The sequence below is a fragment of the Xenopus laevis genome, chromosome 9_10L (genome assembly GCF_017654675.1).
Source record: "Xenopus laevis strain J_2021 chromosome 9_10L, Xenopus_laevis_v10.1, whole genome shotgun sequence".
NCBI lineage: Eukaryota > Metazoa > Chordata > Amphibia > Anura > Pipidae > Xenopus > Xenopus laevis.
Window position 1 is genome coordinate 125,768,610 of NC_054387.1, and position 27,843 is coordinate 125,796,452.

The following is a 27,843-nucleotide window of genomic DNA, read 5'->3' on the forward strand; positions in this document are numbered from 1 at the left end:
CCACAGTAGTTAAATATAAACCTTAATATAAAATAGCAGTTAATAACAAATACGTATCCTTTTCAGTTGATTTGTTTGCTTTAAGTTGCTTTATTCCAGTCAGTAGCCTGTTTCAAAAAGTAAATAGGCCTCTGTATTCTTTACTCATCATTTGCTTTAAAGGAGAAGGAAAGGTCTTTTAACTTGGGGTGTACTAAAAGTAAGGCACCCCCACGGGATTGTATGTACTTACCTGAAATCCCGGGCTGGGGCTTCTATAAGAAGAAAACTGCACTGTTCTGGGATTCTACCAGCCAGCACCACGGAGCGATCGTCTTCTGGCTTCTTTTTTTTTCTCGTAGCTGTGCATGCTCAGTAGTGCGAAAAACCAGACTTTAATGAAAAGAACAACTATTACATTCTACTGCGCATGTGCCCCGGGAAATTTGAAGAAAGAAGAAGCCGGAAGAGAAGCGCTCCGTGGGGCTCACTGGAAGAATCCCAGGGCGGTGCAGTTTTCTTCTGATAGATAGGCGCACTGGCATAGGGTGTCAACTAAGTACATGCGATCACTTAATTTTTGCACCCCCAATTTGGCACCCCCAAATTAAATTTTATTTGGCTTTTTATTAGTTCTTAATTATTCCTTATTAGCCATTGTCAGGCACTGGCAGATAATTATAGTAGATCCAAAATATGAAGAGTTAATGCCACAGTGGCCTGTAGCCTACAGCTTGGGCTTCTTGTGGGCGGAGACTGTTGTTTTATGAATGGTTTTTGATTTTAATAGATGTGCGCAAATTTAATTTTCCCTAAAGTGATCGTTGAGTTATTACTGAAGTAATCACAACTTATTTATAATCTATTTCGCACGGATTATTTATACTCTATTTATTTACAGAATATTCATAGTCTATTAATAATATAGATTATTTGTAATCTATTTCGGACTGGGCCGGCGGGTCACCGAGTGGGCCCCGGCCTCCCTTCCTGCCATGACCGCCCAGTCGTACACATGCGCTGGAGAGGGGGACAAAGGGAAGATACCCACTGGCAAAAGAAATCCCCACAATGTACTTTGGTTTTACTTCAGGTAGGGATCCCTCATCATCGTCAACACGGGAGGTAAACTGGTATGGTTTATTAGCTAATTACAGGCTATTTCACACTTATACAAGTCAAAAAGTAAAGTGGGTGGTCACAGGGTAATCTGAATGCACGGTGCCAGGAGAGACAGGTCAGAGAGAGAAGAAGATATTCCAGCCACACTGTGTCCATTTGAAACATGAAGCATCTCCAGTTGACTTCCCGCCTCAGAAAGGGCTTCTAGAGGGGAGAAGAAGGAATAATGGAGAAGAGTTGAGTTAGCCAAGAGCAAGAGTAAGGGTGACTGGAGGAGTAGGAGTGAGGTGAGGGTAAGGAATAATAAAGAAGAAGGGTTGAGTATTTTGGGGACAAGACATAATGCAGGAGAAGAGTTGAGTTAGTCAAAGGCGATGGATACTTGAGGAGAAGGGTTAAGTAAGGTGAGGGTAATGGAAAATGGAGGAGAAGGGTTGAGTGAGGTGACGGTAAGGGATAATGAAGGAGAAGGGTTGAGTGAGGTGAGGGTAAGGAATAATAAAGGAGATGGGTTAAGTAAGTTGGGGACAAGACATAATGCAGGAGAAGAGTTGAGTTAGTCAAGGGCAATGGTTACTGGAGGTGAAAGGTTAAGTGAGGTGAGGGTAAGGGATAATGAAGGAAAAGGGTTGAGTGAGCTGAGGGCAAGAAATAATGGAGGACAAGAGTTGAGTGAGTTGATAATGTACAGGAATTATTCGAGGTCTAAAAAAAGAAGGGAAGACAAGAGGAATAACTGCAGGTGAGCATAGGAGAAGTGGAAGCAACAAGCAAGAAGTGTGAATGAAAAGAGAAAGCAAATGATAATATAGAGAAAGAGCCTCAGAGGGGACTCTCTTCTTGTACCTGTCAGTTTCACAATTGGGGCTGAACCCTCCCATAAAATCAGAGTGCCGCGGAGGGTCACAGGGCTGCGGAATTCTGAGGTTCCAATCTTCAGGAGACATGGAATGGAATCATTCAAACCCCCAACCAACTGGATACCCCCAGCAGAAACCTCTAGTCTTGTTTCTCCTGCACCTGTGGAGTGTTGGGAGCTGACCTGTTGAGAGGAGGAAAATATGGTCACAAATGGGGGGAGAGAACAGGTGATGTTGGAGAGAATGGATGAAATGAAGCAGTTGCAATAGCAATATCATTGAAAATACTATACACAGAAGACATAAGGAAGTTGCACTGAGGGTTTACCTTAATCCCTGAGCTTTTGGCGAATAGAGATCCATTGACGAGGTTGATTTTCTCCTTGTTCCTTCGTAGAAGACCAACCGTCACTGCAGAACAAAGGAAACTCCCAGCATCCTTCAGTAAATCACCTAATCACCCACAGGGGAAAGGAAAAGACAAGGTGGGGAGTGAATATTGATTATAATGGGTATAAAGGAGAAGATGACAGCTATGAGCCATTTATATGACGGATATTATTGTTTTTGGCAGTCAATGGGGTCACCCTACCCTATTTCCCATTCTTGCAGTAAAAAGGAACCAAATCACTATCCTGCAACCTCTTCAATCTATGAACCACAAAAGAGATTTGTAATAACGGGGCAAATGGTACTCTTGCTTTGCAACCTGTAGCAACCAGCCAGCAGTTGTCTCTTGTCAATCTAGCATGGTTACAATAATGAAAGCAAACATCTGATTGGTTCCTTCGGGTTACTGGACAGGTTACTATACAGAAACCCTATATTGTAGTAGTAATGGACAGCTATCCCTTGGCTTGTCCTGGTACAAGTGCCAATTGCAGTGGGGGGGGGGGGGGGTGATGGTTCATAAAGAATTGAATAATAACTGGTTCATACCAGATGTTGTGACTTGGACGATCCCATTGATACTGGGTAACATGGTCTGAAGAAGATTTCCCATTGTTTCCCCCAGCTGGATCCATGGCTTAGTCTCAGGTGAAAATGCCTTGAATAGGGCAGGTGCGTTGACCTGTGTTGCATATAATAATATAATTACAGAATATAATATCAGTCTCTGACAGCACTTACTTCATAACCCCAGGGTGCTAAGTGGGTCAGGCAAGAGAGAATGCTAAAGGTGTTATCACTACAATTGTGTAGAGAAGACTAGTAGGGAAGAAGTGAGAATCATAAGTACATGGTGGCTGAACTATAATGATCCTGTGCCCTATGTCTCCTGGGTAACTAGTGTAGGAATGTAAAAGTTTTCCTATGCCCCAGGGAATGTGTTAGCCAGCTAGGCTGGCACCTTTTTTCCCCAGAGGAGAGGGGGAGTAGTTCCCAGAGGTTATAAAAAGGGATGCTCACGTGTTTGTCCGGGCCCCGGTTTCTGGTGCGCCCACTCGCTGGAGGAGGTGGTATGTGGAGAGCCTGAGGTGGAGGTAGGCCTCAGTATAGGAGCAAGCAATTGTCAGGTCAGAAACTGTAATAGGTCACTATCGGAGTGTTCAGGAAAGTTAGTGATCAGCTAAGGCTCCAACAAGGAGTTTAGTGAAGGTTTAGCACCCTGCGGTGACAAGGCCGCCAGGTTAGGGAGTCAAGTGTTGAGGCTCAGGGATAGAGAGATCCTTGGAGCGTGAGACAACAGATTCACCTTCAATAGGGATCGTGCACCAAAGGCAGGGAAGGCGAATCAATTGAGAAAGCTGACTAAAGGTGGCCATAGAGACATAGATCCTATGGTACGAATCAAGGATTCATACGGTTTTCGGATCGTGTTTGGCGTGTGCCGACATCTTTCGTCCATGGTCGATCGGTCAGGTTTGATTTTGACCCGACCAAACCCGCCGGAGCCTATTGCACATCGTAATCGGATCGTTCGGCCATACGGCCAAACAATCAGATCACCCCCGATATAGCCATGCTCGAGAAAGATCCGCTCGTTTGGCGATGTTGCCAAACGAGCAGATCTTTGCGTCTATGGCCACCTTAACAAAGGATCAGGGAGGATCTGTGAGTAATATATTTGTGTAAATGACCTGCTACCACTACTTGTTGGGGTGTAACTTCTGAGCATGCACCTTGCATATGTGATTGACCATTAAGTAGTGGATCACCAGTTCAATAAATCGTTTGGCTGTTTTAAAGAACCACTGGCGCAGAAAGTCATTTGATCAAGAGTTGCTGGGAGTTGGACCCCTTTCCCGGGTTCTGGAATCAGTGTATAGTAACCCAAGGAAGGTTAAGGCAGACCCTGACCCATCTACCTGTTACACTAGCAATGCTCAAAGCATTTCATATCTAGCTGTGCCGCTTGTAACTCCCCCTCCCCCCCACTAACTTTGCATAAAATAAACCACATTGCAAGGTAAAAAAAAAACCCTCTCTGGTTTGCAGTGTGTAAGATGTGCTAAACCTCACTGAAAGAGGATGTTATCTTGTGGTCTTGTCTGGTATGAGAAAGGTCTGCTTGTCTGAGCTGTATTCACTCTGAAATACACTCAAATTTCATTATACAGCCTTATTCTTTCTAAAGGGGAATTATATCTAGGTTAGAAATGCTGCAATTTACTGTATGTACCAGCCCAAGGCCACCACAGCCCTTTAGATCTGCACCTTCAAAGATACCCCTAGAAGTAGATGTGACTTTATGCTAATGTTTTAATGTTTTCCAACAAACCCTTAGTTTAGCTTCTCAACAGCAGCCCAGAGCACACTGAGCATGTGCAGTGCCACCGACTCTTAAAAAAATGACCTAGCACCTTAAAGGCCTGGATCATTATTGTTTTAGGACTGCTGAACCTCTGGGCTGGTACAGTCATTTCACTATATAAAACACAGCAGTAGGGATGAACACAAACCCACTGTTTTGGGATTCGGCCGAATCAAGAATCCTTCATGAAACAATCGGCCGAATACTGGAACATAGCTAAAGGAATTCAGAAGGGGAAAAAGAGGACCCCATGTGCAGCATGATGTTAAAAAAAATTTAATTTCCTTCTTTGTGTAACAAAAAGTCACAGGATCTTTAGGATTCAGATTTGGTCAGGCACTTGGATTCAGCTGAATCTGAATCCTGCTGAATAAGTCTGAATCTTGAGCCAAATCCTGGATTCGGCACATCCCTAATTTACAGTCATCTTTTTAGGGGATCGAAGCACAAAAATAAATTGATGTGAACTTATTCAGAGTGGTCCTTTGAGCACTGTTGCAATTTACAGTTCATTTTCTATTTTTAGCGATTTCTAAAATTGCAGCAGTTTTATATCGCTTATACCCGGCTTTTGGCTCAACAGTTACCTTTCGAAAGTCACTGTCTGTGACCGTAATTATCAATACATTTTCTATGCACTTCCTATAACGTCAGTTGACCCTAGGGTTGTTGACTTTCAGAGAGAGCGAAAAGTCTGATATTAGTCGTCTAAATAGCTCAGAAACCACTAAAAATACAAAATGAATGCAAATTGCAAAATTCTCACTCCTCAAACACTTTTTGGGGGTTTAGATTCAAGTTAAGACTTTAGTTCCTCTTTAGAGTAAACACTTTCTGTATAATTTCCTTGAACTCTATGTTTTATCTAGAATATAGCTCGTCAGCAGAGATGGGCGAATCGTACCCGTTTCCTTCGCCAAAAATTTGCGAAACGTGAAAATTCACTGAAATGTATTGAAGTCCATGGGCGACAATTTTTTTTCCCACCCATTAGAGGCTATGGGCGTCATTTTTGTGGTGAAACTTGGTGAAAAATTTTGCCACTAGAGGGCTCTTGCCCAAGACATTCTATTTACATGGTAGAAAAGTTCTCTCTGATATAAAACGCCAGCTGACAATGTTCTGCTATAATCTTGGGTTAAGGATCCATACATTTGTTTTTGCAGGAGTTACTGGACTGCAGTTCCCAGCACCATCCAACCTATGAAACAATAAAAGCATGCTGGGAATTGTAGTCCACAGACTGGATGAAAAGCACTAATAAAGTATGAGGAATTATCTAATGTGAATCAAATTTAAGTTGTATGGTGGAGACTATTCTAAGGAAACCCAATGTCGGGTTGGGAATCGATAGCATCACTGTTCTTCTTCTTTAATTCACACTTCCCTATTCATTAATATTAGAACTGGACTCATGTAAACGATCCCCACCACACACACACAGAAACTCACACCCACGCAGAAAGCACTTTCTATACCGTGAATATCAAGGTGGCCCTCTGGTGGCCGGCTGTAGACATGTGATAATTTGCAGGTGCACATTTATGGCTCCAGGTCTTGTATTCTAATGGTTGCTATGGGTTACTAGACCTGGAGACCCTGCATCTGCTATTTCATTCCAGCCTTGGTATTTCACAGTTATATTAAAACCACAGAGGAGCAGAACCAGAGTGCCTATTGGGCCAGGGATGGTCAGGTTATATATACTTGAGCAAAGCAGTTCAGATCTACCAAGGCTAAAAAAATTGTCTGGGGACCAAGGATGCTCTTTTGTTATAAACACTCCAACTTCCCAATTTAGGGAAAGCCAAGAATGGGCCAAAATATCTTTTTCCCGGCAAGTGCTAATATCCAGCTATTTTCTACAGCCATCTCTAAATGTCACATTTTTCTAGGGATGCACCGAATCCAGGATTCGGTATGGGATTCGGCCTTTTTCTGCAGGATTCGGATTTGGCCGAATCCTTCTGTCCGGCCGAACCGAATCATAATTTACATATGCAAATTAGGGGCGGGGATGGTAATCGTGTGACTTTTTGTCACAAAACAAGGAAGTAAAAAAATGTTTTCCCTTCCCACCCCTAATTTGCATATGCAAATTAGTATTCGGATTCGGTTCGGTATTCAGCCGAATACTTCATGAAGGATTCGGGGGTTCAGCTGAATCCAAAATAGTGGATTCGGTGCATCCCTACATTTTTCAACCAAAAACATTCACCAGCTCTGAGGGAAGGTCAACGTGTAGAAACTATGGCCAACGAGTAGAAGTTCTTCAGTGTTCTAAATAGCGCTCGGAAAAGGTGGACACATTTTTGATTATATTTATAAAATAGATGTCCATGGGTATAAATTATTTGGCATAGAACAGTTTGTCTTAAAGGAAAATAACATTACTGTATAATAGTGAATTCTTGGCAAAATGCCTTTCTTTTCATGGCAATAAAGTGGCAAAAGTTTCAAGTTCCAAAAATTTGATTTTTTTTTAATATTAATAAATCAGCTCTACAGTCTGGTGTTTATTTTTAATGCATTTGATGTTTATATTGGATGCATATTTAATAGCATTTAATGGAATTGATGTTTATATTTAATTAACTGGTGTGTGTTTGTGTGTGGGGCCCACTGTAGCTACCAGCTCAGGGTCCCACCTCCACTCAACTCCACTCCCCTATGTGCCTGCCAACCTATGCACGTTTCAGCTTCTCCTTGTCACAATTGGAAGTGGCTGCTGCCAAACAGTATTCGAAAGGCATAATGCATTCATGACTAGATTGGGGCCTTTGCTGGTGCTGACTGGCATTGAGCACTAATAAGTATTACATATCGGCACTTTCTATCAGCCAAACCTAATTCTAACAATGATATATAGTTTTCAAATGCGTCTGGGATGAGACCAGATGTGACATTATATCGCTGGACACTTACCGCTCCCACCAGTGCTCTGTCCTTCACCAGGTCAACAATTTGTTGAGCGATCTCTTCCCCACATCGATTCTGGGCTTCCTCCGTGCTGGCTCCGAGGTGAGGCAGGCTAATCACCAGGGGGTGCTCCACTAAGGCTCGATCTTTGGGAGGCTCCTAAAAAAAGGTCCATTGTAGTAAACAAACAAAACAACCAAATAAACAAACATTCACACTCAACTTGCCCTCCCACTGCATTAAATATTCTCTAGTCATTCATATGTTTATATCTTTGTGGTCAATTGATACTCTAAAGTACACTAAAGATGCAGTAATCCTCTTGGACTCACTCCTCATTAGCATGCATTTACCAGTTCCTGGGTGAGAGAGCCTAATCCCCTGCCTCCAGTAGAGAGACAGTTATAGAGCTTTAATACTCCCTCATGTAAAGGCAGGAGGTGTGGCTTGGATCCAACTCAATGGTGGACTGTAGACATAGAAGATCAATATAAGTTAAATGGGTTCCTTGTGCCTTATCTTCAGCTGAGACCAAGCCCAACCTCCTGCCAGACCATAGGAAAGAGCAACAGAGGGCCTATAGAGAAGCCTTCACCAAAGTAAGTATTTTAAGGAAACTAAAGAAGTAGCTAACAGGACTTATACAAATGGGTCAAAGATTCTTACCCATTTAAATAAAAAAAGATTTAAAAAGATTATGCAGGTATGGGACCTGTTATCCAGATTCAGGAACTTGGGTTTTCCAGATAAGGAGTCTCTCTGCAATTTGGATCTCCAAACCTACTAATAAAATAATTTAAACATGAATTAAACCCAACAGGATTGTTTTGCCTCCAGTAAGGATTAATCTTAGTTGGGATCAAGTACAAGGTATGGTTTTATTATTACCGAGAAAACGGAAATAATTAAATAAATCGGAATTATTGATTATAACAGAGTCTATGGGAGATGGCCTTTCTGTAATTAGAGCTTTCTGGATAACGGGTTTCTGGATAACAGATACCATACTGTATGAAAAAATGCTTTTAACCAATTGCACACATATTTTCTATTACCTCAACATAGGACCCCATTAATGCAGGTTTTAACTCCATAGCTGAAAAGCCATGCCCTTAAAGTTGGGAACATATCACCAAATGGGAAGAATGTTTGGGGCAGTTGAAGGAGATACTTCATTTGGGATTACTAGTTACTATAAGTTACACACACTGCCCTACATTGAAATTCATTTGTCTACTCACCTCTACAAATACGTCCAACCCATCTCCGCCACACTGTCCACTCTGCAGTGCCCGCAGCAGGGCCGCCTCATCTATGATGCCCCCTCTAGCACAATTTATCACCTTTACCCCCCGTTTGCACTTTGCGAATGCTGTGTCATTTATCAACCCTGGAAGTGGAAAAATAAAAAAACAGTAAATAAAAAGGAGAGTGAAATAGAGAGGAGAGGGAGGTTCAGTAGGGGAAGGAGCTATCATCCTACAGGTCCAAGTAATCAGTGGGCCAAGAAGGCTACGTATACCTGTAGTAGAGGGGAGAAGGGGTGTGTGTACAGTGATATAATCACACTGCTTCCAGATTTCTTCCAGTGGAAACTGCTGAACTCCAAACTGAGAGGTCACTTCAGGGGGGATGATGGGGTCATAACCGATGGTCTGAAAAGAAGTAGGACAGTTATGCGAAGGAAAACTCAATTGTGAAACTATGGGAGAAGACAAAGCATGGGAGAACATCAAATACTTAAACCGTGAGACAGGTCTAAAGGACAGAACTGCGCCTACAAACATTCTCCAATGAAAGGCTTAGCTGTAGTTTGCTCCTTGGCTATTCAACAGAAAGCATGCTGGGAATATGAATATGGGCTCTCCCTATAGAGTAGGAGAAATGAAAAGGAAGATAAAACCGTTGACACACATTTTATAACTACCAGCTGCAAAAAGGAGCATTGGTTCTCATAATGTGTCTGGTTTAGGATAGAAATCCATTCTCGTATACATTAGGGCTCTATATTATATATTTCAAGACTTGGAGCAATGTCTAATATCTGTATAACTGTCTGGCTTTGCAATGTTTAAAAAACGTAATTTTGGAGATACTTGGGTTAACCAGCCAAGCACACTTATGGTATGATCCACAGTATCTCAGAGTAAGGTGGAAGCACACAAGCCAATTTAACCAATCAGTTTGGTCATTTCTGTTTTAGACCATTGTCCATGAATAAGGCTCCTACCCAACCTTGTTCTTTGTTTGGACAGCTGAGCTAACATGATTACAATAGCCTTCCTTGACTGGCCAACAGATAGAAGTTTGACCCCCATAGGGGTTCAATGCACAAAGGTCAGTATGAGATGGCATTTTCACATAGCAATTGAACCATAGGACTATAGGTAAGGCAGACTGAACATATATTCTGTAGACTGAAGGTTTGAAAATCAGAAAATGTAATGACCAGCCCTTTTTTATTGCTCTTTGGCCCATGTTGTTTTCACAAAGTGGTGGTATTGCATGTAGCATTCAAGCAAACCTACTGGCAGCTAGAAAACCTTTTTATTTCATTTAGGGCAGACCTCTTGTTTGGGAGTTATTTTGATGAACTTTCTATTACCTTTGCAATCTTTTGCTTCTATGTGACCATCGTTGTGCTGCCGTGGGGCTGTTGCAAAAGAGATCCACCCATTATTGTGATGGCCTAAACCACAGAACCATTGCACAAAGCAGAAACAATGGTTTTCTGAAGAAAAAGACAATCCACCAATGCACTAATGTTTCCAAATTGTGGTGATGTCCCCACAGGGAGTGACCTGCCACAAGACCAATAAGTGTCTCAGATAGACCAGTCATTCTAGGAGAGTCATTATTCTAACTCTCATATATCTATGCTTTAAACAAAGTAGTGTCTGACCAAATCATGGACCTCAAAAGGAGACATCAACCCAATAGATCCGAAGACCAATGAAGCAATTGGAAGACTGAGACTTCAAAATCTAAAGGTTCTGGTTGCCCAAAACCACAGTAACCGTAGAGCCAATCAGGAGAAGAACCAAAAGAACAGACGCAAATGCATAGTACCTATACTGTGCCTCTTGTCATGATGGGAGAAGGAAATGGGAGACTAACATAATATACTATATGTGGAATTACAGAATGGGAAGTGTTAACTGATGCATGGCAAGTGATAAAAGAAGAAATTAGTGCAATTAAGGAAAAGAGTATTGAGTGTCACTAGAGAGAATAGAGTTAAAGCAGAGAGTTAGTGAAGTAATATAGGAAGAGTATAAGTAGGGGTTGGTAGAATTGGTGAAGGAGTTAGGGGTTGTGAATTATAGGACAACGGGATGAAGTAGAAGTTATTGAGCAGCTGGGGTTAATGAAACAGAAAACAGACAAAACATAGCACTCTACTGCTCACCTGCATCTGGAATGACTGCATTCTGATAGCAACCTCCTTCCCAATCCGACCAAGGCCTAGGATTCCTAATGTTTTCCCATAAAGCTCTGATCCCATGAACTGCCCAAAGAAGAAGATAAAATAAGGAAGAATGTATTACAGATTGAAACTATCATGTCCATCTTTGTCCCCTTTCTGCATTCTTCTCTATCAAATTCTTCTTTATCATTTTAATTCTCCTATCCCTTCTCATTACTGATCCTTCCTTAATCCTTTTCCCTGGCCCTTAACTGCATCTCCATGTGCATCCGTCAGACCCTGATTATGTATCTACCTGTTTCCTTCCCTTCCAACTCCTCACTTTCCTCCATGTTGTCTTCAGGTCACATTCACATTCCCATCCCATTCATTTCTTGATTTTCCTCTTCCTTCATCTACTTTTCTATTTAATTTGTCACCTTGCTCATCATTTTCTTTCCTTCAATTGAACTCCATATTTTGTGTTTCCTTCACTCCCCATCCCTAGTAGATAAATACTTTGCTCCCCTAATATGTCCACCCCATCTCCTGAGCTTGCTCCTGCTTTATCCCCCCTAATAATTCAATATTACCACTCAATATATTGATTTAAGTCCTTAGAGAAACATTTATTGATGTAGCCCAACCAAAAGCACTAAATATCACATGTTCCTCACACTACAAAAATGTTTAGTATCCCTGACCCATAACATCCCCACCCTTATCCTAATATCTCTTCTTCCCTTTCTCTGCAATATATTTGTCTTCACTTTTATTGGCTTTCTATTCTCCTCCTTCTGTACTTCTTACTTTTCTCCATGTACTTTGATACTTCAACTCTTGTACCATATCACAGTCCAACTTTCCTTTCCCTCTCTTTGTTCTTTTATTTCACTAACGTTCTCTTCTACTGGAAGTCTCCAAGCTCCTTACTATTTTGCCTCTTACAAGCTTTCCCAATTTTATTATTATAAAACTCAAGAAACTTGAATAGCCTATAAATTATTTCTTAATAAATGGTGCTTAATGTCGTCATCAATTATAATTGGTGCTCAGTCATGTTATTGTCATGACTTACTGAAACTTGTGTATTAGAATAAAATATCTTTATATAGTTTACAATAGGGGGTACATTAATCACTGGTTAGACAGAGACTTCTCACCTTTTTCCGATCCCATTTTCCAGCTCTCATGGATTCAGCAGCCTGTGGAATTTGCCTAGAAAGAGACACCATTGATTATAGAAGCAGGATCTCTGAGACATGCAGTGATGAAATTGCATCCAATCCCTTGCCTTATAACTTACCTGGACAGGCTGAGAATGAGTCCACAGGTAAGTTCTGCTGCACTGATACTGTTCCCTGTTGGAGTGCTGTAGAAATAAACACAGATTGTTTTGTATTGTACACTTAAAGGATAGACACCTCGGCTATCTGAAATGCAGAACCTATAGGGGACAATTACATTGCAAGAGCAGTGAGAATTTTCCGAGAATTTCATAATTGTTGTGCACATCATGGGGTGCTGAGCCTACCCCAATTTTTCTGAAAGTTTTCCAATTCCACTTGTCATTGATCCCAGTGTTCAGCATGATTCTGTTGAGTACACTAGGCCTATTAATGCAGGACACAAGGTGGTAGTAGATCCAGGGTTCCCCTGTGCATCAACTGGCACAGCAGCTCTGGATTCAAAATGGGAGGAATAGTATAAACACTGTGGGACAGTGGGTATTGCAAGGAAAAAGTGTTGGGGATGGGACTGTTAATGGGGCCTTCCCTTTGTGGTGGTGGCTGAAAACACATTTATTAAACAAGCGGCCCTTAACATCCTTTTTTACCAAACAATTGTGCATTACTTCATCACAATGATGCCGTTCTTGGTGGCACACTCAACGTCCACATTGTCCACTCCTGTTCCCGCTCGTCCCACCAATTTCAGCCTGGATCCTGCAGTCAGGACTTCCGCTGTGACTTTGGTGGCTGAACGTACAATGAGACCGTCATAGTCCTGAGGAAAAAAGGAGAGGGGGGGATTAGAACATCCACATTAGAGGATTGACGGTATTTTATTGTGGTTATCTCCAGTTCAAAACTTTCCATCATATGAAAAATCACAGTTTTGGAACTATTGTTTCCCTCTTTGTCATTTGTACACCTGTGAACCTTCCTATGCAGTATGTTTCCTTACCCCTACATGAGTCTTTAGCTTCATATTTTATCCTCATTGCAGCATCATATCCTTATCTTGTACAACTTCCTCCTATAGTCATTACATTCTTCAAATTCCTTGCACTACACCAACAACCTCCTCCTTTCCCTTACATCCAAGATGGATTCAATCAAACCTACCTCACTCATTCTTTTTTTAATCACAAAAGCTATACAGGTTCTACACATCTTCTCCCTACCTCAGAGAACATCCTGAATAGAGAAGAGTGAACAAGTGAAGGAGTGTAGTGAGTTTCTTTGGAGAAGATCTGCAAGATGAAAAGTCTAGAGCAGTGATCCCCAACCAGTGGCTCACAAGAAACATGTTGCTCATCAAGCATGTTGCTCCCAGTAACCTCAAAGTATGTGCTCATTTTTGGATTTCTGACTAAGAAGCACATTTTGAAGGCATAAAGCATAGGCATGAAAGGGGGTTATGGTGTAAAGAACAGTGATGGGCGAATTTGTCCCGTTTCGCTGCAGTGAAAAATTCAGCGGATTTCCAGCGAAATTAGCGAAACTTGATTCTTGACGTCTGTGTCAATTTTGACACCGGTGTTAAAGTCAATGGGTGTCCGAATAATGTTGACCCGAGACGGTTTTGACGCGAGCAACTTTTCTGATGCGCGTCCAAAATTTTCGGTGCAGTTTCACAAATGTATTCACCCACGGTGAAACGCGGATATTCCCAGCGAATTCTCGTCTGTCAAATTGATTCACCCATCAGTAGTAAAGAAGAGTCCTGCTGCAGGTCTGTGAGTTTGGGTCTGGCAGAGGGTAGGGAAATGCAGATATGGGTAATGTGGAAGTTATCAGGTTGATGGTCACAAAATAGGCTTCTCTGCTGAATTCCTACAGGGAACTAATACGAACAGGTAAAAATGGGTCTGGTCTAACCAGTTAAAACATGTCAGTCTTTTGGGTGAATTAATCTGTAATATGTCTAAGCAGCATCAATAAAAGTTAATTGTTACAGCGCTTGTGCGGATGCCTGTAGGCTGTCAGGGGATGCTGGGAGTTGTAGTTATAACAGGGTGGAGCAGGTATAATTGGATGAGACCAGCGCTAGCAGGATTAATGGTGCACTTGTGCCCACGTCAGTTCCATGCCAAGAGACTTTGCTTCCTCCCCTTCTCTGACATGTAACCTCCATGGACTCCTGTTGCTCGGGAGCTAAACACTCATTAATTTTTTCTTTCAGCAGGTACAACATGTTTCCTTCCCTGTCTCCTCCTCTTCAGTTTTCTGTCCCCTGTTCATTGCCTCTTGCTCTGTGCTCTCCCCCCTCCCCTTCTCTGCTCTCAGCCCCTCCCCCTTTTCTGCTCTCAGACCCTCCCCTTTTCTGCTCTCAACCCTCCCCCTTTTCTGTTTCCAGCCTCTCTGCTGACACCTCTGAGCTCTCTTGCATCAGATTCCCAAATGAATGAACTTGATTGAGTTCAGATTCCAGCCTGGGAGAGCTTTATGTGCAGGGAATTGTCCATGCAAAGCACATATTTAACCCCTTCCCTGCAGCAGAACATTGCTGTTTAACCCCTTTCTTGCACAACATCCTCCCTCCCTCCTTCCTATAGTGATACAAATACGCAACATTTTCTGCACGAATACAATGTTACCTCTAACATCTTCCTAAACACTGACACTCGTGAATTTGTAATCCCCCCTTTATCCATTGAGAAGCTGCTTCAGATTTCAATGTGATCATTCAGCCCCCCCCATAAATGCACCCAACCTGCACCCCTATAACTAACTTTTCCATTCAAATGTATTGGGCAAGAATAACAACAGCACCGGCCCAAGTGGAGAAAACAGGCAGAAAAAGCTTCATTGAGCATTACTATGTGCCACCTCATCCTATTACATCCTTGCACATGGCTATACATCATCCTGCATGACTGCATAGATACCAGTGTGGTCATGCACCCCAGATTTACTCTATTCCATAATGCACCCCAGATTTACTCTATTCCATCATGCACCCCAGATTTACTCTATTCCATCATGCACCCCAGATTTACTCTATTCCATCATGCACCCCAGTTTTACTCTATTCCATCATGCACCCCAGTTTTACTCTATTCCATCATGCACCCCAGTTTTACTCTATTCCATCATGCACCCCAGTTTTACTCTATTCCATCATGCACCCCAGTTTTACTCTATTCCATCATGCACCCCAGTTTTACTCTATTCCATCATGCACCCCAGTTTTACTCTATTCCATCATGCACCCCAGTTTTACTCTATTCCATCATGCACCCCAGTTTTACTCTATTCCATCATGCACCCCAGTTTTACTCTATTCCATCATGCACCCCAGTTTTACTCTATTCCATCATGCACCCCAGTTTTACTCTATTCCATCATGCACCCCAGTTTTACTCTATTCCATCATGCACCCCAGTTTACTCTATTCCATCATGCACCCCAGTTTTACTCTATTCCATCATGCACCCCAGTTTTACTCTATTCCATCATGCACCCCAGTTTTACTCTATTCCATCATGCACCCCAGTTTTACTCTATTCCATCATGCACCCCAGTTTTACTCTATTCCATCATGCACCCCAGTTTTACTCTATTCCATCATGCACCCCAGTTTTACTCTATTCCATCATGCACCCCAGTTTTACTCGTATTCCATCATGCACCCCAGTTTTACTCTATTCCATCATGCACCCCAGTTTTACTCTATTCCATCATGCACCCCAGTTTTACTCTATTCCATCATGCACCCCAGTTTTACTCTATTCCATCATGCACCCCAGTTTTACTCTATTCCATCATGCCACCCCAGTTTTACTCTATTCCATCATGCACCCCAGATTTACTCTATTCCATCATGCACCCCAGTTTTACTCTATTCCATCATGCACCCCAGTTTTACTCTATTCCATCATGCACCCCAGTTTTACTCTATTCCATCATGCACCCCAGTTTTACTCTATTCCATCATGCACCCCAGTTTTACTCTATTCCATCATGCACCCCAGTTTTACTCTATTCCATCATGCACCCCAGTTTTACTCTATTCCATCATGCACCCCAGTTTTACTCTATTCCATCATGCACCCCAGTTTTACTCTATTCCATCATGCACCCCAGTTTTACTCTATTCCATCATGCACCCCAGATTTACTCTATTCCATCATGCACCCCAGTTTTACTCTATTCCATCATGCACCCCAGTTTTACTCTATTCCATCATGCACCCCAGATTTACTCTATTCCATCATGCACCCCAGTTTTACTCTATACCATCATGCACCCCAGTTTTACTCTATTCCATCATGCACCCCAGTTTTACTCTATTCCATCATGCACCCCAGTTTTACTCTATTCCATCATGCACCCCAGTTTTACTCTATTCCATCATGCACCCCAGTTTTACTCTATTCCATCATGCACCCCAGTTTTACTCTATTCCATCATGCACCCCAGTTTTACTCTATTCCATCATGCACCCCAGTTTTACTCTATTCCATCATGCACCCCAGTTTTACTCTATTCCATCATGCACCCCAGTTTTACTCTATTCCATCATGCACCCCAGTTTTACTCTATTCCATCATGCACCCCAGATTTACTCTATTCCATCATGCACCCCAGTTTTACTCTATTCCATCATGCACCCCAGATTTACTCTATTCCATCATGCACCCCAGATTTACTCTATTCCATCATGCACCCCAGTTTTACTCTATTCCATAATGCACCCCAGATTTACTCTATTCCATCATGCACCCCAGTTTTACTCTATTCCATAATGCACCCCCAGATTTACTCTATTCCATCATGCACCCCAGATTTACTCTATTCCATCATGCACCCCAGTTTTGCTCTATCCCATCATGCACCCCAGTTTAACTCTATTCCATCATGCATCCCAGTTTTACTCTATTCCATCATGCACCCCAGTTTAACTCTATTCCATTATGCACCCCAGTTTTGCTCTATTCCATCATGCACCCCAGTTTTACTCTATTCCATCATGCACCCCAGTTTTACTCTATTCCATCATGCACCCCAGTTTTGCTCTATTCCATCATGCACCCCAGTTTTACTCTATTCCATCATGCACCCCAGTTTTGCTCTATCCCATCATGCACCCCAGTTTTACTCTATTCCATCATGCACCCCAGTTTTGCCCCTCCCCCCAGGTTCCCCCCTAACACTCCCACCTGGATCAGTGATAGGAGCTGCTGATGTGTCAGTCCTGGGCTCTCTGTCACCTCGATTCCCCTATGGTTGCGCAGGATTTGGGCACAGGCTGGTGCCAGGCTGTCACTGATAAGCACCCGGCGGATGTCTGATAGAGACATGTCTGTCTGTCTGTCTGTGACACTCTCTCTCCCTGCAAATATCTTACTTTCACTCTGCAGATGGTCCTGTGGTCTCTCCTCTCTCTGCTTTAGTATCTCACAAATCCTTTCCTTGCAGATTTTCCGAATCAGTGGGTTTTTTACCCACCACCTCCTCCTCCTGCTACTGCCTCCCCCCTCTCTAATTGCACCAGCCCCTCTCTCCTCCCTCTACTCCTCCCAGATCAGATGAAAAATGGGGAGACTTTCAGAAAATTCAGCTAAAAGGGCTGCAGCCAGCACCACACGTTTATTACAATTGTCCCTGGTTTTTCAAATGAGAGGGGATGTAAACCCCTCCAAATACATTTTGCTTATTGAAGAAACATTATTTTCACCAATTCTTTCCAATATACATTTGTTTCAAATTTTCTATGTTTTAAAGTTATATTTTTCCTTTTTTTTCTTTGTACTTCTACGTCTGCAGAGTCCTGCAATGTAAACAGTGGGATTCAGATATCATGTTCCACTACTCACTAAAGATCACTAGAAACTCAGCCATAAAGCAGGACAGGACTGATTCTTTGTTAAACTTACACTTTACCAATTGATTATGAATTACAATGCAAGCTCTCATTAATTCTGTTCACAAACATAGCTCTTATTATCCCACTGTTACTATAGGCATCATCTCTCCCTACTATACCTGCTATCCCACAGTCACACTCCCTTCCCAGAGACTATTATCCACTGTTACTATAGGCACCATCTCTCCCTACTATACCTGCTATCCCACAGTCACACTCCCTTCCCAGAGACTATTATCCACTGTTACTATAGGCACCATCTCTCCCTACTATACCTGCTATCCCACAGTCACATTCCCTTCCCAGAGACTATTATCCACTGTTACTATAGGCACCATCTCTCCCTACTATACCTGCTATCCCACAGTCACACTCCCTTCCCAGAGACTATTATCCACTGTTACTATAGACACCATCTCTCCCTACTATACCTGCTATCCCACAGTCACACTCCCTTCCCAGAGACTATTATCCCACTGTTACTATAGGCACCATCTCTCCCTACTATACCTGCTATCCCACAGTCACACTCCCTTCCCAGAGACTATTATCCCACTGTTACTATAGACACCATCTCTCCCTACTATACCTGCTATCCCACAGTCACACTCCCTTCCCAGAGACTATTATCCACTGTTACTATAGGCACCATCTCTCCCTACTATACCTGCTATCCCACAGCCACACTCCCTTCCCAGAGACTATTATCCACTGTTACTATAGGCACCATCTCTCCCTACTATACCTGCTATCCCACAGTCACACTCCCTTCCCAGAGACTATTATCCACTGTTACTATAGGCACCATCTCTCCCTACTATACCTGCTATCCCACAGTCACACTCCCTTCCCAGAGACTATTATCCACTGTTACTATAGGCACCATCTCTCCCTACTATACCTGCTATCCCACAGTCACACTCCCTTCCCAGAGACTATTATCCCCCTGTTACTATAGGCATCATCTCTCCCTACTATACCTGCTATCCCACAGTCACACTCCCTTCCCAGAGACTATTATCCCACTGTTACTATAGGCACCATCTCTCCCTACTATACCTGCTATCCCACAGTCACACTCCCTTCCCACAGACTATTATCCCACTGTTACTATAGGCACCATCTCTCCCTACTATACCTGTTATCCCACAACCACAGTCTATTTCCAGGGACAATTAGTAGGTAATTCATAGCTACTGTGTAGATGATCATGGAGTAAGTGATCTACAAAAAAGTCTTAGGAAAAAGGTTTTATAGAGATTATGAAGATTATGGAAAGCCAAATACATGAGTTACATTTTAAATAAATACAACATCTCACGGTATAAGACATAATGCACCATTACTTAACGTATAAAGATTATCAAAAGTCACCTTGAAGTTCAGTGACCTAAATTACTTCATATGTGATGTGACAAAAGTTATATAGGTTAGCACCATTTATTAGGATACACTGGCATGGGATCCCTTATTTGGAAACCCTGAGTCTGCACAGTTTTATAAAATACTGTAGGTAGAGTAGTGATGTGTGGGTTGACCTATGGTGACCCATATGTTGACCACCGGTTGGGTGGGTTTCAGGTTAAAATTTGGTCAACCATTGTGGGTTAGGGTTGAGTGTGGGTCAGGCAGGGAAAGTACATTCCTCATCTTCTGCTGAAGATTCCTTGTCTTGGAACCAGAGAGGAGCACAGTAGTAGCATCCAGAGCAAGAAGATGCAGCTATGGGTTGGGTGCAGGTTCTACAATGGCAACATTTCGCGGGTTATGGTCGGTGGGGGTTGAATAACCTGCACATCAATAGTCAAAAGGGTAAACTCACCAGAACAGAAAGAAGCTCCTAGTATTCCCAGAATAACCCACTGTACTTTCTGTTCCAGTGTCTTGCTCTTTTGACTTGATAGAGTTGCAGGTTCAATCCACTGGAACTGGGGTTCCATTGGGCAGAAAATGGCAGCTTTACCCTGTTCCATCCTACCACCCCTCTGATAACATTTCTTTCTTGATTTAGGTTAGAAATGTGAGTTATGCATTCAAGTATGGGTGGAAGATATTGGTTGGCTGTGAGATCTACATAGACCTCTAAACTGTTGCCCATGTGCAGCTCAACCCTAGAAGCCACCAGCCACCAATGACAAATTTTATGTTGAACACTTTATCACTTGATACTAACTAGATGTTTTGGACACCAGGCTGCTGTGCTTTATTCTCTCTCTTACCCAGATGTTTCCCAGTGGCCTTCACACTTGATTGTTTTCCCATAATCACCAGTTAACTCTTGGAGCTAGTGGTCTTTATGCTTATCTAGAGATGGGCATCGGCGGAATCCTGGAATTCCTGTATGTCTAAGAATACTGATAACAAGACTCTGTTTTGCTTATTCATTAATAAATATTGACATTTTAGTTTAGTTTAAATAAATAAACAGCCCATTATTACAGAGTGTCCTTAGTTGGAGTCTTATGTTGCATCACACTCTTTGTCTTCCAACTCAGTATCCATCTCTTGGTATTTGCTTCCAGAGATGCACAATATATATTGTAACAGGTTTAAGGACTCCAGGATCTGGAGGAAAGAAGTGAAGGTAATGTTTGTGCCATTAAGGTCCCAAAAATTGAGTTCTTAGATCTTTAGCCCAAAAGTTTATGCAGGAGCAGTGAGAATATGAGGATTTCCAAAGATGAAGCCAATGACCCACTGTAGTTAGGTGCTGGGATTTGTGCTTGTGTTAGCTGGAATTCGGGAATGTATTCCTGAATCCATGCAGAATATGCTGTGACGCTGGTGTAGACACCTGGCCTGTTTGGAAGAGCACAACCAAAACCCCAGCTCACTATTCCAGCGAGAAGCCATGACCCATTCCAGGGGCAGACGAGGGGACCTCCAGAATCACCCTGCAAGCAGAAAAAAGAAATAATATCCATTGTATGTAATGTACTAAATTAGCCAGGGTGCCTAAAAACCCATGATACAGGTTCCCTCAACTGAAGAATACAATAACATAGTTACATAATAGGTAAGGTTGAAAAAAGAAACACGTCCATCAAGTTCAACCTATAAGTTTTTTTTTTTAATCTGCCTAACTGCTAGCTGATCCAGAGGAAGGCAAAAAAAACCCATCTGAAGCCTCTCCAATTTGCCTCAGAGGGGGAAAAAATGCCTTCCTGACTCCAAAATGCAATGGGACCAGTCCCTGGATCAACTTGTACTATGAGCTATCTTCCATAACCCTGTATTCCCTCACTTGCTTAAAAGCCATCCAACCCCTTCTTATACCTATCTAATGTATCAGCCTGTACCACTGATTCAGGGAGAGAATTCCACATCGTCACAGCTCTCACTATAAAAAACCCCTTCCGAATATTTAGGCGGAACCTCTTTTCTTCTAATCGGAATGGGTGACCTTGTGTCAGCTGGAAAGACCTACTGGTAAATAAAGCACTAGAGAGATTATTATATGATCCCCTTATATATTTATACATAGTTATCATATCACCCCTTAAGCGCCTCTTCTCCAGTGTGAACATCCCCAATTTGGCCAGTCTTTCCTCATAGCTAAGATTTTCCCTTTACCAGTTTAGTTGCCCTTCTCTGTACCCTCTCTAATACAATAATGTCCTGTTTGAGTGATGGAGACCAAAACTGTACGGCATATTCTAGATGGGGCCTTACCAGTGCTCTATACAGTGGAAGAATGACCCCTCCTCCCTCGACTCTATGCCCCTTTTAATACAGCTCAAGACCTTATTTGCCCTTGATGCTGCTGACTAGGGATGTAGCGAACTGCGAACACCGGCAAAAAATGCGAACAGTTCGCGAACTGTTCGCGAACTTCGAACATCCGAAAATCGTTCGATTCGAACGATCAAAGGATTTTAATCGTTCGATAGAACGATTTTCGTTCGATTCGAACGAAATTCCTTCGATTTTAGCGATCGAATGGTCGAACGATTTTTGACGCGAACGTCGCGCGACGTTCGCGAACATTCGGCGGACGCGAACAGTCGAAGTTCGCGCGAACTAGTTCGCCGGCGAACAGTTCGCTACATCCCTACTGCTGACTGGCATTTCTTGCTACAGCCAAGTTTATCATCTACAAGGACTCCAAGGTACTTTTCCATAATGGATTTGCCTAGTGCAGTCCCATTAAGTGTATATGTGGATATTTTTACATCCCAGGTGCATGACTTTACATTTATCAACATTGAATCTCATTTGCCACTTAGCTGCCCAGATTGCCAGTTTGTCAAGATCCTGTTGCAAGTGCCACATCCTGGATGGAATTAATTGGGCTGATAGTTTTGTGTCATCTGCAAACACTGATACATTACTTACAATACCCTCCCCTAAGTCATTAATAAACAAATTAAATTAAAGTGGACCCAATCCCGAGCCCTGAGGGACCCCACTAAGAACCTTACTCCAAGTAGAGAATGTACCATGAACAACCACCCTCTGTACCCGATCCTGTAGCCAGTTTCCTATCCACGTGCAAATGACTTCATTAAGCCCAACAGACCTTAGTTTAGAAAGCAGTCGTTTGTGGGGCACAGTATCAAAAGCTTTGGCAAAATCCAAATAGATCACATCTACTGCCTCCCCCACTGTCCAGCATCTTACTTACCTCATCATAAAAACCAATCAAATTTGTCTGACATTACCTATCCTTCATAAAGCCATGCTGATTGCTGCTCATAATGCCATTCAATAGGATGAAATTTTGAATGTGATCCCTTTACAAGCCTTCAAATAATTTGCCCACCACAGATGTCAAGTTTACTGGCCTATAATTGCCAGGCTGAGATCGTAATCCCTTTTTAAATATTGGAATAACATCAGCTTTTCTTCAATCCATAGGCACCATACCAGATGAAAGTGAATCTGAGAAAATCAGAAATAGGGGCTGGTCTAAAACTGAACTAAGCTCTCTTAGATTCCGGGGTGTATGCCATCAGGCCCTGGAGCCTTGTTTACATTAATTTTTATTAAAGTTTTATGAATCATATCCTGAGTCAGCCAGTGACTAGATTGAGGTCAGTGGTCAGTGGTCAGTTGAATACTACATTCTTTTAGACCTGTTTGGGGATGACGATGTGCACTTGGCCTCACAAGTAACTCTAGCAGTTATTTGAGACTGCAGTTATTTGTGAGATGGAAACAGCGATGTAGAGGTGCAACAAAGTTACACGATTGGTTACCTGACATGAATCCTTCCCTCCAGCATTGTATCCTGCACAGATCATGTCCGACATTATTATGTTCTGAGAAGCCGCCAGCGAAGGATTGTCAATGTGGTACATCTGATCACAGGACACACGATCTATAATAGGAACCGCGACCTTCTGTAAAGTCCGTGGATATGGAAGACTCACTGTGAAGACAAAAGGGTGAATATGTGAGGTGCCTCTAGCAGAAACTTTGCTTTCAGAGCACATGAACTTGCCATAATTTTGCTACAATGAGATATAGTATAGTATTGTTTTCCTAGGCTCTTGTAGACCAACATTTGTTGAGGTCAACCCTTAGCTGAAAGTCTTTATCATGCCAATGGCCTGGCTATAGTTCCAGTAGCATCAGATTTAAATCTTCATCGTATTTTGACAACAAGCCAGGACCCTATCTCAATCTTCTGGGGCACAGATATCTGTTATATACCTGTAGGAACATACAGTATGGCTGTTTTTACCAATGGGAGGAAAGCATTTTCTAATTTCTGAAAATGTCTGAAGCCTATATAAATCCATATTTTATTATATCTCAATGAATTAAATGATTCCTTGCAAAACCTTATTTGTATCCTTACCTAGTTGCCTGACAGAGCCCCATCCAGTGACGGTGCAATTAATTCCATTAGAAAAGACAGCGCTTGGGGTGGGAATACAGACAGGTATGATTAAGTCTGTAAACTGCACAGGATTCGCTAGCTTGATTAGTGCAATATCGCCACTGTTACCGATCCCCTTGAACGCGGGGTGAATGTAAATGGCAGCCACATTCTCCAAAATCCCAGAAGGCACAGATAGTTGGTATGCCCCAAGGTTCACTTTGAATTCTGAGACTGAGACTGGTCTGAGAAAAGTAAAAGAGAAGTAGAATTTTGGTGAGAAATTGTTCTATCGCTCTACAACAGCCTCATTGATACCGGCCACCTGTCCTGTTGTTATGGTCTTGATTTTTTGGACATGATGAAATGATCAATTTGATTCACCTCAAAATCTGTTTCAAAAGTACTAGCTTCCACCTGTGATCTTTGCGAGGTGATCAGTTTGGAATAATGCTTTTTGGGTGATTTGGCTTAATGGCTCCCCCCCACCTGATCATTGAAGACCTTATTTGAACCTGCAGTGGGGGCTGAGTAAAGTTCAGCTCTGAGAATGGACACAATGGAAATCCCACCTGAATAGTCATTTAGTCAGCTGCTGCAAGCCATAATCTGCTTCACTAACCACTGGTAGATCTGGTCACGTGTATTCAACTGATCTATCTTATTCTTTGTATGATCATTGTTGTCCTACCCATTTTACATATTACAAATAACAAGAGATTGTTTGGGTTCTGCTATGTCCCTGAAATGCATCAAAACGAGTGACTTACTGTGCAAAACAGTGAGCAGCACTGATGGCCCACTGGCTGTCGATAAGTGAACCTCCACAGATATGCAGGCCGTTCTTCCTCAAGCTCAACTGCCACGGAAACTCCCCTTGAACCGAGTCCTGGCCACCCACAATACGATTTGGTATAGTAGGCTTTCCGCATCCTAAGCACAGATACAAACACATCATTACACCCATTAGAGCATTTCATCACTCATAGGAGAAACAATTTTAGTAGTATGTTAAATCAGTATGATCGAATTTTCCAGTCCCCGGGACAATGACTGGGTCATGATAGGGGCCTACTGCAACCTGTTAGGAGTGGCCGCATCACAGCACCAATGTGGTCCTTGTCCAATGAGATTTTTAAGCTGCCCCATACATACTGTATCTGGCTGATTCTTGGCCAGATCACAGTCAGGCAAGCTTTGAGAAGTTATTGATCAGATATTACCATGACAACTTTTTAGGGGTTTCCACCTCCATTCATTACTGACTCCAGCAAGTCCACACCAATGAGATAATCTGCTAAACTGAACAGAGTATCACCTACCTGAGTATGCCAAAATATATGAAGGACCTGAAAGAGAGGAAAACAAGGCTGTTATGTTTACTTAGTTGTATTTTTATAGACATATTTCCAAGTTATGAGTGATATCATTCAAAACAGGCATGCTGGATTCAAAACAGAGCGGTTTTTATCTTGTTTTTAGGCAAACTAGGAGAGCTTTACTGCACACAAATGAAGGGCCACATTTTATTGCAATTTCCAATTAATTCTTTAACTGATTTTGGAGATGTGTTTATTTCATAAAATTAATTTTTTTTGGATACAAAGTGGTACAATCCATTGCTTTAAGAGAAGAATTACTTTAAGAAAAGTAGGAAATCAAGAGGCAATACAAGGATTGTAGAATGTGTTCCATTCCACAACTTTACAGTGTATATAAATTAAAAAATTGCAGTGACTTGAAACACTGTAGCAAAAACCAGTTTCCCACAATGCCTTGCAGGCTTCTTCATCATTTTGTTTATAAGATGGATTCTGGTCCATTGTTCAGATGTCCTAGACAGGTACTGGTTTCAGTAAAAATTAAATTTACAAATAATTTTAAATCCACATTTTTAATGAATGTATATCAAAATTTGCTGAGAATTATATTTTACTTCTTAAAACAAAATTGTGTTTTTGGGCTTAAACTCCCAATGTTATTAATTATTAATAGGACAATAACACCAGTAGAATAAAGATACCTATGCCAAATATAGAAAGCCATGTCTCCACATTAAGACCTCCATCTGCCAGTGGTTTGGTTGGCATACCCAAAGTCACCATACTTTCCACACACTGGGCCAGATTCAATTCAGTGAGAAAAAGTTATCTTATGGTTTATCACATGAAAAGTCATGGATAAGATTCAATTTGAGGAGAAAAAGCTTATCTCCTAATCAGTTTCAGATTTTTTTCCATAGACTTCAATAGAGTTTTCATGTAAGAGTTGAACTGAAGAAGCTGCTTGGATGAGTAGTGAAACATCTTCAATGATTAGTCAGCAAGTTCAGTTGCTCTAGATTTACTTCTACTAGATATACCATGACCTGGATGAATGAAATACGTTTTTATGAATTGAATTGCATCTCAAATTTAATCTTGTCCATGACTTTTCATATGATAAACCTTTTTCTCACCTAAATGAATCTGACCCAATATGTGATTCATTACTAGAGGTTACCATTATGAACTGAAGTGGTTTATGTGGGTGCTACTGAACAGGAACACCAAAAGAAGCACATTTAGCATTTTAAGTATTTTGGGGCCCTCCCCTGAGGCAGAAATCCCGACAAGGATGGTGGAAACTGAAAATGAAGGACAGATGAAAATAGAGAAGGTTAAAGTATGGGAGAACAGAAGAAAAGAGAACGAGGTTAGCAAGTAGGGAGGAAATACAGAAAAAAATGTAGAAATGTAGAATATGGGAAGAATGGGAGATAACAGGTTGATGAGATGGAGTATCATTAAAATTGTGGTGAATAGAAAAGAAAAAGATAGAGAAAAATACCAAGGATGGATACATTATGGAATCAGGCATGAAAGACAAATGAGGGAAGAAAACAAAAAAATGAGTGACAAGGAGAATGATAATAAGAACTATGGTTAGTGGATCCTATGTTAAGGTTCACGGTGGGTCACCACCACCACCATCTAAGTCACACACTACCCTTGGCACTGACAACACATTCATTGAATATGCTGTGTCTTTCTTCTTGCTTCTCCCCATCCCATCCTTTAATATTATGCACCATGGTTAAAACCATGAAAAACATTCCAGTTAATATTTACCAATATTAATAATGAGATTATGCAACGGTTTAAGTGACTGTTTTTTCCTGCAATGCACTTACTTGTTGCTATGATTAGAAGGGCAAGAGAGAACAACATCAGAAGTCCCATGATCCTTTTTGCTGCTGTTTCAGATTAAAGGACTCCAGGTGCGTCTGAAGAATTAATTGAAGGACCACTGAGAGTTTAAGGATAGATCTTGAAGTAGCCCGGGGTGACAGCCTCTGGCATGAAGATGTTCCACAAACAAGAACTGTGGGACAGATGCAGATATATAGCTGGCTTATAAAAAGTTATAAATAGTAATTATATAAGTTTGTTAGTCAGGTGTTCATAGAGTTGCAAAACCCGCATTATCATTCCTTTGTTTTTTTGCCTCCCATTGTAAACTCTGTCTGTATTCCCCTCCCTTAGTGAATCACTGACACTGTTCTCCAGTCCTAACAATCTTCTACCCAGACAGTAGTACAGCAACATTCTCCCTCAGCCATATTCGGGGATGCCAGAATAGGGATGTAGCGAACGTCGGAAAAAATGTTCGCGAACATGTTCGCGAACGTCCGGACAAAAATGCGAACGGTTCGCGAACGTTGCGAACCCCATAGACTTCAATGGGAAGGCGAATTTTAAAAGCTAGAAAAGACATTTCTGGCCAGAAAAATTATTTTAAAGTTGTTTAAAGGGTGCAACGACCTGGACAGTGGCATGCCAGAGGGGGATCAAGGGCAAATATGTTTCTAAAAAATCCATTGTTGACACAGCGCTGCGTTTTG

The 27,843-nt window shown here is 41.9% G+C and overlaps 2 protein-coding genes across 4 annotated transcripts; both read right to left on the reverse strand.

Annotated features, from left to right (window-relative positions):
* Window positions 1-1,105: 1,105 nt before the first annotated feature.
* Window positions 1,106-17,740, reverse strand: phgdh.L (phosphoglycerate dehydrogenase L homeolog). Of its 3 annotated transcripts, none has more exons than XM_018236746.2 (12): window positions 17,430-17,740; window positions 12,897-13,048; window positions 12,348-12,413; window positions 12,205-12,259; window positions 11,045-11,143; window positions 9,158-9,290; window positions 8,877-9,025; window positions 7,642-7,794; window positions 2,901-3,033; window positions 2,290-2,414; window positions 1,948-2,143; window positions 1,106-1,305 (listed from the first exon to the last, which is right to left on the reverse strand). In XM_018236746.2, the coding sequence occupies exons 1-12, from the start codon at window positions 17,568-17,570 to the stop codon at window positions 1,178-1,180; spliced, it is 1,530 nt and encodes a 509-aa protein (XP_018092235.1). In that variant the 5' UTR covers window positions 17,571-17,740; the 3' UTR covers window positions 1,106-1,177. The 3 variants fall into 3 exon arrangements, with proteins under 3 accessions (XP_018092235.1, XP_041432451.1, XP_018092234.1); XM_041576517.1 differs by having other exon boundaries at window positions 17,618-17,735; XM_018236745.2 differs by lacking the exon at window positions 17,430-17,740 and adding an exon at window positions 13,449-14,530.
* A 3,026-nt stretch (window positions 17,741-20,766) lies between these two features.
* Window positions 20,767-27,628, reverse strand: LOC108701920 (serine protease 27). The gene is made up of 6 exons (XM_041577029.1): window positions 27,133-27,628; window positions 25,283-25,309; window positions 24,731-24,893; window positions 23,940-24,205; window positions 23,335-23,507; window positions 20,767-21,030 (listed from the first exon to the last, which is right to left on the reverse strand). The coding sequence occupies exons 1-6, from the start codon at window positions 27,179-27,181 to the stop codon at window positions 20,767-20,769; spliced, it is 942 nt and encodes a 313-aa protein (XP_041432963.1). The 5' UTR covers window positions 27,182-27,628.
* Between the last annotated feature and the right edge of the window lie 215 nt (window positions 27,629-27,843).